This window comes from Chelmon rostratus, chromosome 12 (genome assembly GCF_017976325.1).
Source record: "Chelmon rostratus isolate fCheRos1 chromosome 12, fCheRos1.pri, whole genome shotgun sequence".
Lineage (NCBI taxonomy): Eukaryota > Metazoa > Chordata > Actinopteri > Chaetodontiformes > Chaetodontidae > Chelmon > Chelmon rostratus.
This window is the reverse complement of record NC_055669.1, coordinates 19059188-19072794: the sequence shown is the minus strand read 5'-3', so window position 1 is coordinate 19072794 and position 13607 is coordinate 19059188. Positions and strand designations below refer to the sequence as shown.

At 40.9% G+C, this 13607-nt stretch overlaps 1 protein-coding gene across 1 annotated transcript in view; it reads left to right on the top strand.

The window, feature by feature from the left end:
- Window positions 1–8238: 8238 nt before the first annotated feature.
- Window positions 8239–13607, top strand: part of insra (insulin receptor a) — a 52188-nt gene continuing 46819 nt past the window's right edge. Inside the window, exon 1 of the mRNA XM_041950027.1 lies at window positions 8239–9280. Within this exon, the coding sequence (XP_041805961.1) occupies window positions 9175–9280 (106 nt within the window). The 5' untranslated portion in view covers window positions 8239–9174. The remainder of the gene's footprint in view (window positions 9281–13607) is intronic.

Genomic DNA, 13607 nt, shown 5'->3' with positions numbered 1-13607 from the left:
CGGATAGAGGAGATAATAATAAGACTCTTAACTGTAATCCATGCCCATTGTTTCCTGACGAGCCCTCTAACAGCACTGTGCACTGAGATGGATTTAATTACGATGGACTCATCAGGACAATGGGGGTTCCTTATCGAGCATCCATAATCACCAACTGCTGTACATACTGTGGCATGTGGCCTTCAGAAATCCAGTGGATCGTGTCAGAAAGATGACCCCCTTGCTACTGTTTTATATCACACTTTGATTGCAGTTTCCACTGCACATGAAGACTTGCAGACACACGTTTGACATATTTTGTTTTCTTGTGGCGCTTAAAGGAAGGGGGAATGCCTTAACTTTGCTGCCTCCGGTGCTTGTAGCTACACAACGCATCAACAAACGGCAGGTTCCAGCTTTCTGGGAATTAGGAGCATGCAGCCTTGTCAGGATTAGCAGCTCTCTGGCAGGGAAAGGATTGTTCATGTTATAACAAGAGCAACTTTTCGGAGCGCTTTAGAGAGGGTAGCTGCTCAGATCACTTCCAAGGCGCAAGTGCGAGTGCAAGAGCCCCTCTAGTGTTTCCCCTGTCGTTTGTTTGTGCTCGTGTTGGGGATAAAAAGGGGCCATGTGACTAAATGGGGGAGCTGCTGGAATGTATTGTGATGCAGAGTCGCTGTCATTGCACATTTACTTTCCAGGCTTCAATTAGGTGCATGAGAGTGGAAGAGTGCTTACATGTCTGAAAGCTGGCCTCCTGGACTTGGCTGGAGGCCACACACAGCCCACAGCGCCGTTACTATAAATGTGAGCGTCCATTAACCTCAGAGAGGCACAGCATCCATCAAGCCCTGCCTCAAAACTTGAAGTATTGTCTTTGCAAACACTGTAAATGTCAGCAGGAAGAAATCTTTCTTTAGAGCCGTACACCTCGAGCCCCGCAGACGCACTGGGAAGGGGTGGAGGTCCCACTCGGCCCTGACACACGCCAGCATCTTTTTCCTGTGGTGGAGAAGTGTAGCGCGCTGGCGTCTAGGAAGAGCCCCGGGATGAATCATGTGTGAACCTCATTGTTCTTCCAGTCAAACAGGTCTGTGTGAACCTGTGTTTGTCACTAACCTCTGCCACAATGCCTGCTTTCCCATGTTCTATATGCAGGCCGCCAGCGTTTCCTCATGTGACTTCCCAGCATATGTGGTTGACGATTAACTCCGGGATAGGTGTGGGCCCCCGGTTGCTGGCTTTTTCGCACACAAGGCCCCAACATCCCTGGATGCTAAACTTCTTTCCTCCGAGGCCGCATTTAAAAAAAAAAAAAAAAAAAAACAAACTCCTTGTATTTACCTCTCCGATATCTCCTGCGCCTTTTATAGATGCTGTAGACCGACACAAATAACCCAGGAATGTCACGGCATGTTCATAATAGCGCGTGAGTCAGCCCTGTCATTCTGAACCCTGACCCTGTTGTTTTAGCTGTCAGATTCAAACAGGGTGTTACCAACATACCTGTAAGTTAGAATACGGTAAAGGTCGCACTGTGGTGTGCGGTTGTTATTAACGCGGCTGCAGGCGGCACACACCTAAAGCGTGACAGAAAGTGCAGCTTCAGGCTTTTATGTAAGAGCACTTTAATCCTGCCCTGCAGTGAGCTGATCATTTCAGGCAGATTCATGTCATTACTGAGAGAGGCAAAACACAAACTAAAGCACCTGTGCTGAGTGACAGTTAGGATACTCCACTCGCGATTTACTTCAAATCATGGCAACTCTATGCCGCTTCCCACCACTTTGTACAGTGTACCATGTTACCGTGTTAAACCACTTTTAACTCGCTGTGAGCCTCATCGTAGCCTTTTAGCTGGGCCCAAGTCAGTTTCAATCCTCAGTGTTAACCCTCCCTGCAGAGATCACACTTACAGCTTCACAAATTCTCTATTTTTTAGACATATTTTAAACTTCTTTTCACTTAAACCCAGCTTTTTAGCTTCTCTTATCTCGCTGTTCTTATTTTACGGCACGTCTGCTGTTTGATTCAGTGTTGCCGCTCAGCTCCATTTGCAGCCACAGCAGGAAGCAGTTTTTAGCAAAAAAAAAAGGTGTAAGGTGACCAGAGACACGATTTCAATGAGATCATAATGTTGTTCTGTGTTTGTTGGATGTATAAGAAGCTAACGTGTTAGCTTTACCAACTCAAAATTATTTTAGTTTGTCTATCAGCTTTTTTTGCCATTCTTCTGCCCCCAAGTGGCCACAAAATCACTTTAATTTAATTCTTGACATAAGCTTTAATTTTTCTTGACATATTTAAAGGTCCAGTATGTAAAATTTAGATGGAAGCAGGTCCTCCCCTAAAAAGTCCACCATGTTGCACAGCCATGAGAACTTACTCAGGTGTAGGTGGAGACCCAAGAACTTTGGCCAATTTATCGCAAGTATTAAAACTGTTTTTATTTTCTTACTTCCTATTTTTCATCGAATACATTGTCATTTGTTGATCGTGGTATGTCTCTTTTGTCATCTCTGGGGTTTTTTTGTTTTGTTTTTTTTTACATTGTTTTCACCTTGTAAACCACTTAAGAATCAGCTGTCGAATAGTAACCTTTTTGATGCCTGTGCCAAATTCACTGTTCTTTCCAGGACACCCATGTTTGCTTATTGTTTGTCTTCCTGGTCCGATTTCCTGACAACATGGCTTGTGAAAGCAATGCTTTTTGACAGCCAACATGTAAATATGGAAGTCGGAGCTTCCTTGAAGGCACCACAAAGGAAGAGTTCCTGTTCCAAGCAGCATTACCACACAGCATAGCAGCACGCCACTTTGGCAGGAAACCAAATGGTGGAGAAATGTTTAAGGAAGTCTCGGCTCTGACCGTAATAGTTTTCACACTCCAGTAAGAATGAATGGAAAACAATGATCTGTCTAAACACTTGGTATCCTTTGGAAAATGGTAACCAATGATTTAAAGTATTCAGCATGGAATTTGTTGATGGATGCAATTAAATATCTGAACTAAGCATCATGTATACTTTCCAGATTCTATAATGCAAAGACGTAGCTGTTTAATTTATTTTTATTCTGTTTTCTCTACTTTCCAGCCACTGGTTTCCATTTATTCTTGTGCTGTATGAAAATCTATTAAGATTGTTCACCCGTGTTTGAGCTCTGTAAGCCATCACAGTGAACATCATCTATAATTTTGTCAGTGTTACATGGTTGCGGAGAGGTGATGCAGTTTTAATACAGATTGCTTTCCAAAATCTGCACTGCATTAACAATAATGCCACTGTGACAAAAAAAAAAGAAACATGTAGGCTTGATGGTTCATTTTTATTTCTTTATTTTTTGACCAGGAAGTGTTGGCATACATTACCTCCAACTCTGTTTACCAAAACATAATGAATAAATAAATAAAACCTACACCCACAACTGTTCCATTCAAACAACAGCATTAAAACAAACTATGATATAATTTAGGCTTGCCATTAAATCAGAATTACACTGCATGCCTTCCTTCCTGAGCTAAAATAACCTTTAATTCCCTGCTAAATGATATAAAAAACATACAAAATTGCAAACCAAGCATCCCCAAATCAGATCTAATAAACTCTTATGTGTGGCTCAAGTTGATTTTAAACATCACCTGCGTGCTCAAGCAGCCAGCTTGACCCCCCCTCCACCTTTCACCTGAACAAGACTTGCAGAGGCCATGTTGTGCACGTTTCAGTGGGACTGCTCCAACCTCCACAGTTCGACACGACCCCAGCAGAGATCAGGCTTAGGAGGTCATCAGGATTAGGAGTCACAGCTCAAAAAACAACCTCTTTTTTAGTCCCGAGCAACAGGCTGTCAGCATTCACATCATGTGTTTATGAGTCATTTGTTTTTTTGTCCATCGCAGCCTCAATAACACATCAATAGTTCTGAGCCATAATCACCCTAATCTGGTCAAAATAGCACAGTAGGGTACATACTCTGCTTTGGCTACGCTGGTTGAAGATTAGACACAAGTTGCACTGAAAATGAGTTAATTCTGCATGAGTGAAAACGTGTTTTGAATTTTGCATTTTAGTAGTTCGAGATGAAGGAGATCGATGACGTTTTAAAATGGTTCAGAGATGATTCACTGGCATGTGACTGTTTTAAACATCTAGCTATAAAAAATGGATGTTTTAAAGGACATAAGGAAATATAGACGTCCACACAGTTGGACATAACACATATCAAAAACAGTTCTGATATGATTTATTTATCCATTTTGCTGCTTTTATCTTCTCTTCTTGTATTTTGGATGTTTTTTTCAGTTTCATTTCATTTCATTGTTATGCTTCAATGTTTTTTTCCCTGTAAAGCACTTACACTGTATCATTATTGTTATTATCATCAGTGATGGGTAGAAGCAGATGTCTTCTACCAATCGAAAGAAATAATACTGAAGAAAACCGGAAAATCCGACAAAGCCTGAACCCCTCATGACTGATATTTGTTGAGAGAGTCAAAAAAAGAACGGTTTCTTTCAAACAGAGGGGAGCTCGTGAATGGGATGCAGAACATGTCTTCAACCAGTCACTCACTAGACTTTAATCTCATTAAGACACCTCACCCCTACAGACTGCATACTTCAATATGGGATTATGTTTAAGATATAGAATTCACAGCGATGCAATTTAGCTCTGCTTCCTAAAGAAAGACAGATGTCCCCGCACTGCATTATGGTCCAATCGGCTCTGCAGCTGATCACTCCTGTGGCTTTGGTAGCCTTTCTCTCCCTCTTGTTGCCCAGTAAGTGGCGCTTGTTGAAAGCCGTTAGCGAGCATCACCTCTTGACCCCTTTGCTTGGGTTTTCCTTCCAACATTTCAGACATGTTGTCGTGAACACGCGAGAGCCTCTGAGTTTTCCTCTTCCGGCAAATTACTCTGATTACCAAGTGCTGATATTACTAATGAGCTGCTCTCCTGTGTCACGCCCCGCTGAATCAATGCCTGCATCGACAGAGGACAGCGCCTGGTGTTCATTCACAACTACAGACGAATCTCAGCAAGAGAAGAGTCGCAATGAACTGATGATTAAAAGTGTCCCAGCTGCCACAGAAATGCAGCTGTGACACAGCGCGGCTTTTTTAGTATTCCAGTAAAATCTATTTCAGCACAACAAACAACAGGACACAATTATCTCGCACCAAACACGCTGCTGCTTTGATGGAGGATGTAAACAGGTAGTGAATTAGCAGTGGTGATGGAGATGGTACTGCGGCACAATTACAGCTCGCACAAACACGCCAGGAAGAACAATCTCAGATATTTTTGGCCTCCGAGAGCTCGGCCGTGTACGGTGTGAAATACTTTTTTCTTTCCACTGGCCTGTCTGGGTGTGAGAACAGGATCAAAAGGAGAATCGGGTTCTGTTTCCAAACAATGGCTGAATCACACGAGGATTTTCCTTCCTCCTCTTTTTCCCTCAGCTTCCTAAAAATAACAGAGGATCTCCTTCAATTTCGAACACGTACAGAAGGATCAGATCTGACCTACTCTTCGCAAGGATGAAAATGAAGGATAGATTTTTTTTGGTTGGATCCTTGCAAAACTTTCCGCATTAGCATGAGATCTTGAATTAACTTGAGAGGAAGATAATAGTTTATGTGCAAGTGTCAAAAAGTTAGATCTTTCTCACAGATTGTCTTTTTTCAAGCAGGGATTTAAAGGTTTGGCAGAAAGTTTGCATCAGTGTTTCACGATTGCAAGATACAGTGCTCAACATTCTCACTTTTTGGAATACCGCCAACTCACAGTGCTTAAGTGCTATTTCCTGGACAAACATCAGTCAACTCCACGTGTGTTTGCAGGCTTGTTGTCTTGTTACTTTAACCAAATTAGGTGAGCAGCACGGCAGCATATTCAGTAACCACTTCGGCACCACATTAAAGGTCGCTAGAAAACCTGTGTGGCAGTCAGTGCTGCTGGTATTGGAGGACATGGTCACAGCTTCTGTAAACTGGAGTTCACAGTATTTTTCCAACAATATAATTGCAATATCTACGAGCTTTTTGATGCATTTGCTTACTGTATTGTTGATTCACATTTGAGTAAACTCAGTGAACTTGGCTTTTAGGTTTGCTTCTTGTGGTGAGAGCAGAACAAACACAAAAATTGGATAAATTCAATTACAATTAACATTTTTGCTTGTTTTGTGTTATTATAATAATCCTGTAACAATAAAGTTTTTACTGAAGACCCATATACTGCAGGGTGAAGAGGGGGCAGAGGGCTTGGCAAAATAACTGGCAATCCCTTTTACTCAAACAGCCGCGTCTTCTGCAAATCTCCATCTTGAAGGCACCACGACTGTTCTGGTATTTTCTACTGAACATACCGACGAGTGATTCTGAGTAATGACTGTTACATGAATGTCATATCAGGGAGACTATAAGATCTCAGGTTTGTGACATTACAGTAAAAACACGAGACTTTCCTGAATGAGTCACGGTTTTTATGTAATAAAACGGTTGAAAAGCTGCTCCTCTGTGTGATGTTGCAGTGTGAACGAATCAACAACGACTGAACTATCTCCTCGACAATGGAGCAAACTCCGTTCACGGAGAAAGACTGTGAGAGTTTTACTCTGCCACACGTGGTCCTGTCTCTTGCTGGCCAGTGTTTGTGTCTGTTAGGGGAGGGGACAACAACACTTCTAGCCAATCAAAGCAGTGATCTATGAATAATTACCTTATTATGTTAATGATCCCCAAAAAGCCTGTTTAGCTTGAATAATGTTTAACTGAAACTAAAGTGTTAGTGATTTTTTTAATAGATTTATCTACTCATTTAGACATAATCCCTGTTAACTTTCAGATGATCATCTGATAATTTCATATTATTATTATTATTGTTATTAAATGGTATTTATTTAAATGTATTTCCAGACTGAACAATGATAATTTTCATTATCCATTATTCTGCCTAATATTTTCTTGATGAATCACTTGATCACAGTCTCTCAATGTGAGTTCAAAGCGCACCTCTGTGTGGACACACTACTACGATGCACTAGTATCTGTTAGTTTTCTAAATCATATATTGTATACGATATTATCTATTTTAATAGATTTAATTTTCATTTAAATGCCAATAAATCCATAGCAGACTATAACTGATATATGAAGTTGTTTACACTCACTGGTGGAAAGTATTTTACTTGTACAATTTTGAGGTACTTGTTCTTTACTTGAGCACGTCTGTTTTCTGCTACTTTGTTCTTCTACTCCAGTAATTAACTGATTATGTTTTTGTCATGTACACAATAATGCACCAATAACCATAATCATAATACATTACTACTTATATTATTAACTCATGTTGTCCTCCTGGGTCAAAATGACCCCGACTGTCTTGACTGTTCCTTCTGTCTCTCCTTCCTCCCTCCCTGTCGTTACTCCCCTCCTTTCCTTCCTTCTCTTTTTCCTCCCTCTGTCACCTCTCTCCCCAAATTATTAATTCTGGAAATGACATAATAAATGCCAAATAAAACACATGTTTAACACTGGCTTGCATTACACTACTGCAACATAAAATCCAATTAGATAATTTAAATATTAAAGTCGTTACTTTTTAGAAAGTGGAAAGCTTCATCTATGGCCATCCAATAAGACACCCTGTCAACACAAAAAAAAAACACACAAGAAAAAATACCTTGCTAGGGTGCCACTAATAATCTATTGCAATAGATATTCATTTAGATATGCAGATTGTCATGTACACAATAATGCACCAATAACCATAATCCAATTATATGAGAACTTTTACTTTTGGTAGGCTACTTTAATTAGAATTTGATGTAAATACTTTTACATTTTTTAAATTTTAAATGCATGACATTCACAGAGTATTTCTGCACGGTGGTATTACTACTTGTACTTCAGTAAAGGATCTGATTTAGAAGTAACTGCTTTACTCACTGTAACGCGCTACCACCTGACAGTTGGATCAGTTTGTTGTGTAATCCAATAAGCTCCAGTCCGTATTTCCCCTCAAGCCCATCTGGCTCACTGGCAGGGTTTGTTTACTGGCGGAGAGGCTGGGAAGAAGGGGATCCGACAGGAGCTCGGAGACTGTACAATCTACCTCTGTGTGTGAAAGAAGAAAAGGAAAACATCAGTCGAAAACTTTATTTCAGCTGCTTTGCTCTGGTTCAGACATACGGTCAGCCGTGCGAGCAGTCAGCTGTGCGGGGCATAAAAACTTGGAGCATTTTTTTTTTTAATTTCCAAACAAAAAAAAGAAGAAGAAGAAGAGGAGAGGAGTGCTGCTGAGCCACGACGAAGTCTGTCTGTCAGCCTTTCAGAGAGTGGAGGTCCCACTGAAATCTCTGCACTGACTGAAGAGGAGTTGTCGCTTTGGAGCGAACCAGCTTCCCGAAAAAAAAACCCCACCTCATTTCACAAGCAAAGTCAACTGTGATGTTTTGTGCTCGCTGGAGGACTTGAGGGGATTTATCTTTTTTTTTTTTTTTTTTACGAAAGACACGTTAACGTTACGCCACGCATGCCGCAACGATCGAGGTAGCACCAAACGGCTCCCAAATTCCTCTAAATTAAGTTAAGGGTAGCTTTTGCCGTGATGTTCATGCATGCAGCATGTTTTTTTACATAAGTGATATGCCGTGCAGCTGCGTGTGTATGTTGTGAGATTTCTAAAAGTTAAGATTAATTGAGGGGGTTGCTGAAAAGCAGCGCAAACTTCACTTGTGGCCTGGACCAGACTGGTGGAGCCAGGCTAGGCAGCTAGCTAGCTAGCTTAACTGCCGTTTGCTAGCACCAACGTTAGCTTCTGCTCGGCCATCAAGTCTGTTTTTGCCCTTTTCATCCCCGACACGGACACACCGAACTGGGCCAGTTTCAGTAACTAAAGCAGTTAAACACATGAAAGGAGCACCCATGTCCCGTGCTGGCGTGTGTTAGGGGCGCTTTTCCATGAGGTGGCTAACTTTAGCAACAGCAGCAGCAGCAGCAGCGTTAGCCTGTGTTTGACTGAACACGTTGGACTCGTTCCTCCGCCCATCTTCCGGGATGTCTTTTATTTATTTTTGTTTACCTGTTGGCCCACGCCGCAAAACAAAACCAGTTTCCTGAAGGTTTTTCTCCTCCAGTTTGAACAGTCCTCCTCGCCAAGGATTATTCTGTATTTGACCGGGAATAGTGCTGGATGGTGTCTTATCCCGAGTCAGTTATGTGGCTCCGGACTTTGTGTTTGGGGTTTGTTTTGACCGCTGGCTGCTTCATGATGAGCTGTCATCGAGCGAGTGGAGAGGGTAGGTTACACTAATATCACATTTTTAATTGTTGTTGTGAAGTCTTTTAACTGTGTAAAACTGTCTTGGAAAAAGTTGCTCTTGTACATCTGCTCGAGTATTCAGTTAAGAAAATGCAAATTATGTAATGTAGTGAAGAGCCAGAAATGATCATTTGTAGATACAAACTCAAATTCGATTTTTTTTTAATGAGGTATGTAAGTTTTTTGCAATATGTGCAATTTTCTGTTTATTGCAGGTGAGGTGATTAACACTGAAATCTTACAATCATTACACATTCCTTAATTGTGTGGGGTTAAGTGAATTATTTTACCCTTTTATAATTGAGAGATCCATGGGTGTAGAGACGTAGGATTCAAATAATTGTGGTGTTATTTATTATGTGGCTGCACATACAAGTTCTAAACTATATACAGCAGATAGTGCAATTGCATTAAACAGACAAACAAAATTTGGAAAGAATCACATGCTGAGGAATACTGTAAACATACCAGTGAGCAGTGCAGACGCCCTGTAAGTCATGCTGCAATATTGTCACAAAGATTTTTTTTTTGTTTTCTTAATAATGGTAATTTGATGAAGGCAGGACAGCTGCAACAGTGGTTTTATAGACAGTCACTGCATTGAAGGGACAAAGGTTAACACTTATCGGCTATTTGAGTCTACAGGAACTGTAAACAAAATGTTTTGTCCCACATAAGTAAGTAAGTAAGTCTGAGAATTTAGAAGAATTAATTGGCTGTTATTGTAGAATGGAAAGCCTTGGCATGTTGCTGCGGTCGGTGTAGGAATGAAACAATAAGCCCTCTTTACAGCTCCTGACAATCCCTTTATATTCACCAGCCAACAAGCCCGGGTGATAAGAATGAATGAACGCATTTGCAATCATCCGGAGACATTTTCACATTTCTCAAACACCACAATTGCTGCACACATTGGCTCTTTTACTCTGTTGGAATTTGTTACTTATAGCAAATATTAGCTATGCTTGTGAGGAAATGTAAAACAAACCTTCGGGACTGCTCGCTGGTTTAAACTGCTGTGCTGTGAGTGTGCACTTTCAAGATGACAGCGACAGGGACCAGTCTGGTCAGCGTGATAGGGTTCACTCATTGTCCTATATTGTCCAAACAGTTAAAATTTTCTATCTAAACAGATGATTCGGGGGAGGTACTGGTGATTTCTTAGTGAGATTAAAATTTCAAACTTAATCTGTTCACAGCTCTTCATGTGGTTTCTCCGCTGTTCAGACTTTAGGACTTATTGAAATAATGAATTAATCTTGGCTTTGCATAGCTGGAAGAAACGTTAGCTTGTGTTTGGTTCATGTTTCACTACTTTGTCTTGGAATTAACTCACAAAATATTGGCAGAAATAGATGGTAGTCAGTAGGGCTGCATGATATGGTTTAAAAAAAAGAATCTATTATTTTGATTCACGATTAGTAGGAATGATTGTTTTTTCTCTGCAGTACTTCATTATAAAGTTGTTTTGTCAATATTTCAATGAATTGTTCAGCCCTAAAAGGCAGGTAAACGAAAGCAAAATTCATTAAAAATCTAAGTAATGCCTAAAAGCTCCACTGTGGGCAATTAAATGTATTTTGCAATATTAAGTAATGCTCTGTATTGTTATTGACATGTATACAAAAGAATATGTTAATGTTTTTCTGGTCTTTGAGGGGAAAAAAAATGCGCCAAGGTTTGTTTGTTGTAGTAATCTTGACACAAGCACATAAACAGGAACCAACACTCTTCCTTCGTTCAGAAAAAGCAGTTTGCCCCCTGCATGTACACGCAGTATGTAGCCTCAGGTAGCTTTAAAAGTGACTCTCCTGCAGTATATGGCAGTTTGATTCAAGAGGCGCTCTGACCGACAAGAACCGCAGAGACGCTCACCTTTCATCAGATTTTAGTGAAGGAGCGATGTCATCAAACCAGTTTGAGCAAGAATTTTAAGACATAATTCAAAAGCAAGTTGTGTAATTGCACTGCAACCCCCCCGCACACACACATGCACACACACTCTTGACTTGAGAGTGAACCACAGAAGGGAAGAGTGAAACCTGGGCCTCACACTGGCTGATTTCATAAGCTCGACTGACCAGTGTCGAAGTCAGGAAATCTTGTGCGCTACTAGCTGGTAGCTGTCCAGCTCAGCTTGATGGAAAAAATCACTTAATAATGAAAGCTTATATTTAGCAGCAGTGTGAATTGGTTTCATTTATTTAGCTTCGGCTGGCAGTTGAAAATTTGAGTGCCAGTTTGGCCATTTGACTGCAAATGTGTCATTTGTATTGTTACTTATTGCATATTGAAAACCTTCAGCTAGCCCCCGTTTGGACCTCTTATGTACATTCTAGCCGCAGAGCGATGCACCCGTTTCTCTGTCGTTTCACAATGCTTACTGCTGGTCTGATGGCATCTCCAAAATCCTCAAAGACTCCTCTAGAAATCTTGATGCAAAAATATTGTGTCCGCTGCACAATGAAAGAGATTTTTAACCCATTTATCAAGTTCTGTTACTGTTTCCTAACAAAGATGTCAGCTGGAAATAACATGTTATTGCTCAGTTTGTACAATGTGAACCAAAATATCAAAAAATACTTGACGACGCTCCTGTTCATTCATGCTGTTTAACTCTTCAATGCTAAACCTCTTGCATTTTAAGATTTGTTGTTTTTAGTTTGTTTTATAGTTACAATAATAATAATAATAATAATAATAATGAACTTTATTTGTATAGCACATTTCATACAGGAATTTCAGCTCAAAGTGCTTTACAAGAAAGAAATCACAAGCACCAAGTGAGTGCTTTACATAGAAAAAACAGAATGGAATAAATAACTGAACATTATACAGCTCTGTTGCTTCACACACAACAAAATATATACAGTGCCCCATTGCTTGACTCTGTGTCAAATCACTGCAAATCATTTAGCCTTTTTGGCCGCTCCAAGCACCGGTACCGTAGCAGTGCGAATAGATGTGCTTCAAAGTGGCGGCTTGACTGGATTTTCACAAATGAGGGCTGACTTGCACTGATTTTGCCTTTTTGAATGGTAAAGAAATGAAAAAAATGTGGCAGACACACACACACACACACACAGAGTCATGTCGGAGGCAGCGCACTAGCACAAGCTCATCACTTCACTCTCAGAAGTGCAACCACATCAGCACATGCAAGATGCAAGTTCGTTGAAGAGTTTGTGGCTGCACGCGCTGAGTCAGATATTCTGATGGAACAAATGAAAAAACTATGCCCGTTTCTGGTCAAGCATTGTAAACATGCCCCCCCCGTCAGACCCTCTTTCCTGGTGTGTTCAAGCAGCATATGGAGCCTTGTCCTGCAGAATCTGTTTGATAAAAAAACAGTGCAATGTTGTGTTACATCAAATTCATTGATATTCATTACTTTTTGAATATTTTCTTATGATGATCTTATAAGGCCCTAATTGTGGCGGGCCACCACAAATACATCAGTGTTTAGGAAACACACTTTCATACAAAGTAACGCGTTTTTTCTTGCCTCGTACAGAACGAATAAGGAGGTATGTCATTTCTGACTACCTGGGACGGAAACAGTTTATACAAGGAAGCAGGTTCAAAATCTTTTTTAATTGTGCGGCACACAAAATATTTTTGAATCCACACAGTTAAAAAGACTCTTTGAGGATTCTGGAAATACCTCCCAAACAGTGCTAAATGTTGTTTAACGACCTTGTGGGTTTTCCAAACGTCTCTGCTTATTTATTTATTATTATTCATATACTGTGAGTCATGTGATGGTGATATGTAAGAGGCACAAACTGGTTCACCTCATGTTATGGGTTGAAGTCTCAGGTGGTCGGGCTGTCAGACTGCAGCGTATTGTTGTGCCATAATAACACATCACTTTGTCAAAAGTGTCAGACAGCGGGGGCTCACCACGAAGCCGCCTGCAGCCTGTTGTTGAGCGCCGATCTGGTCAGAGCAGGAGGTGGGGGGGCAACCATCAGCGACCTGGCACCCTTGATTTACGCCTCCCGACAAGGAGAGCAATTGGAAGGCGATGAAACTGTCAGCCACCCCAGCACCTCTCCAAAAAAACACTACACACCAACTGCCGCTACTGTCTCAAGTATCGCAGTCATGACTTGTTTGGCATGTATACAATAGAACGATTTTTGCACTTCAACAATGACTGTCTAGTCCTGGGTGACAGGTTCACATTTGAAAATTATATATGGCCTCAAAATGAGTAGACCTTCAATCTTTGCCCACACAGGTGTCTGAAAAGGAAGCCTTGTTGTGTCAGATCTTTACCCTTGACACTGTGACCCGGTTAA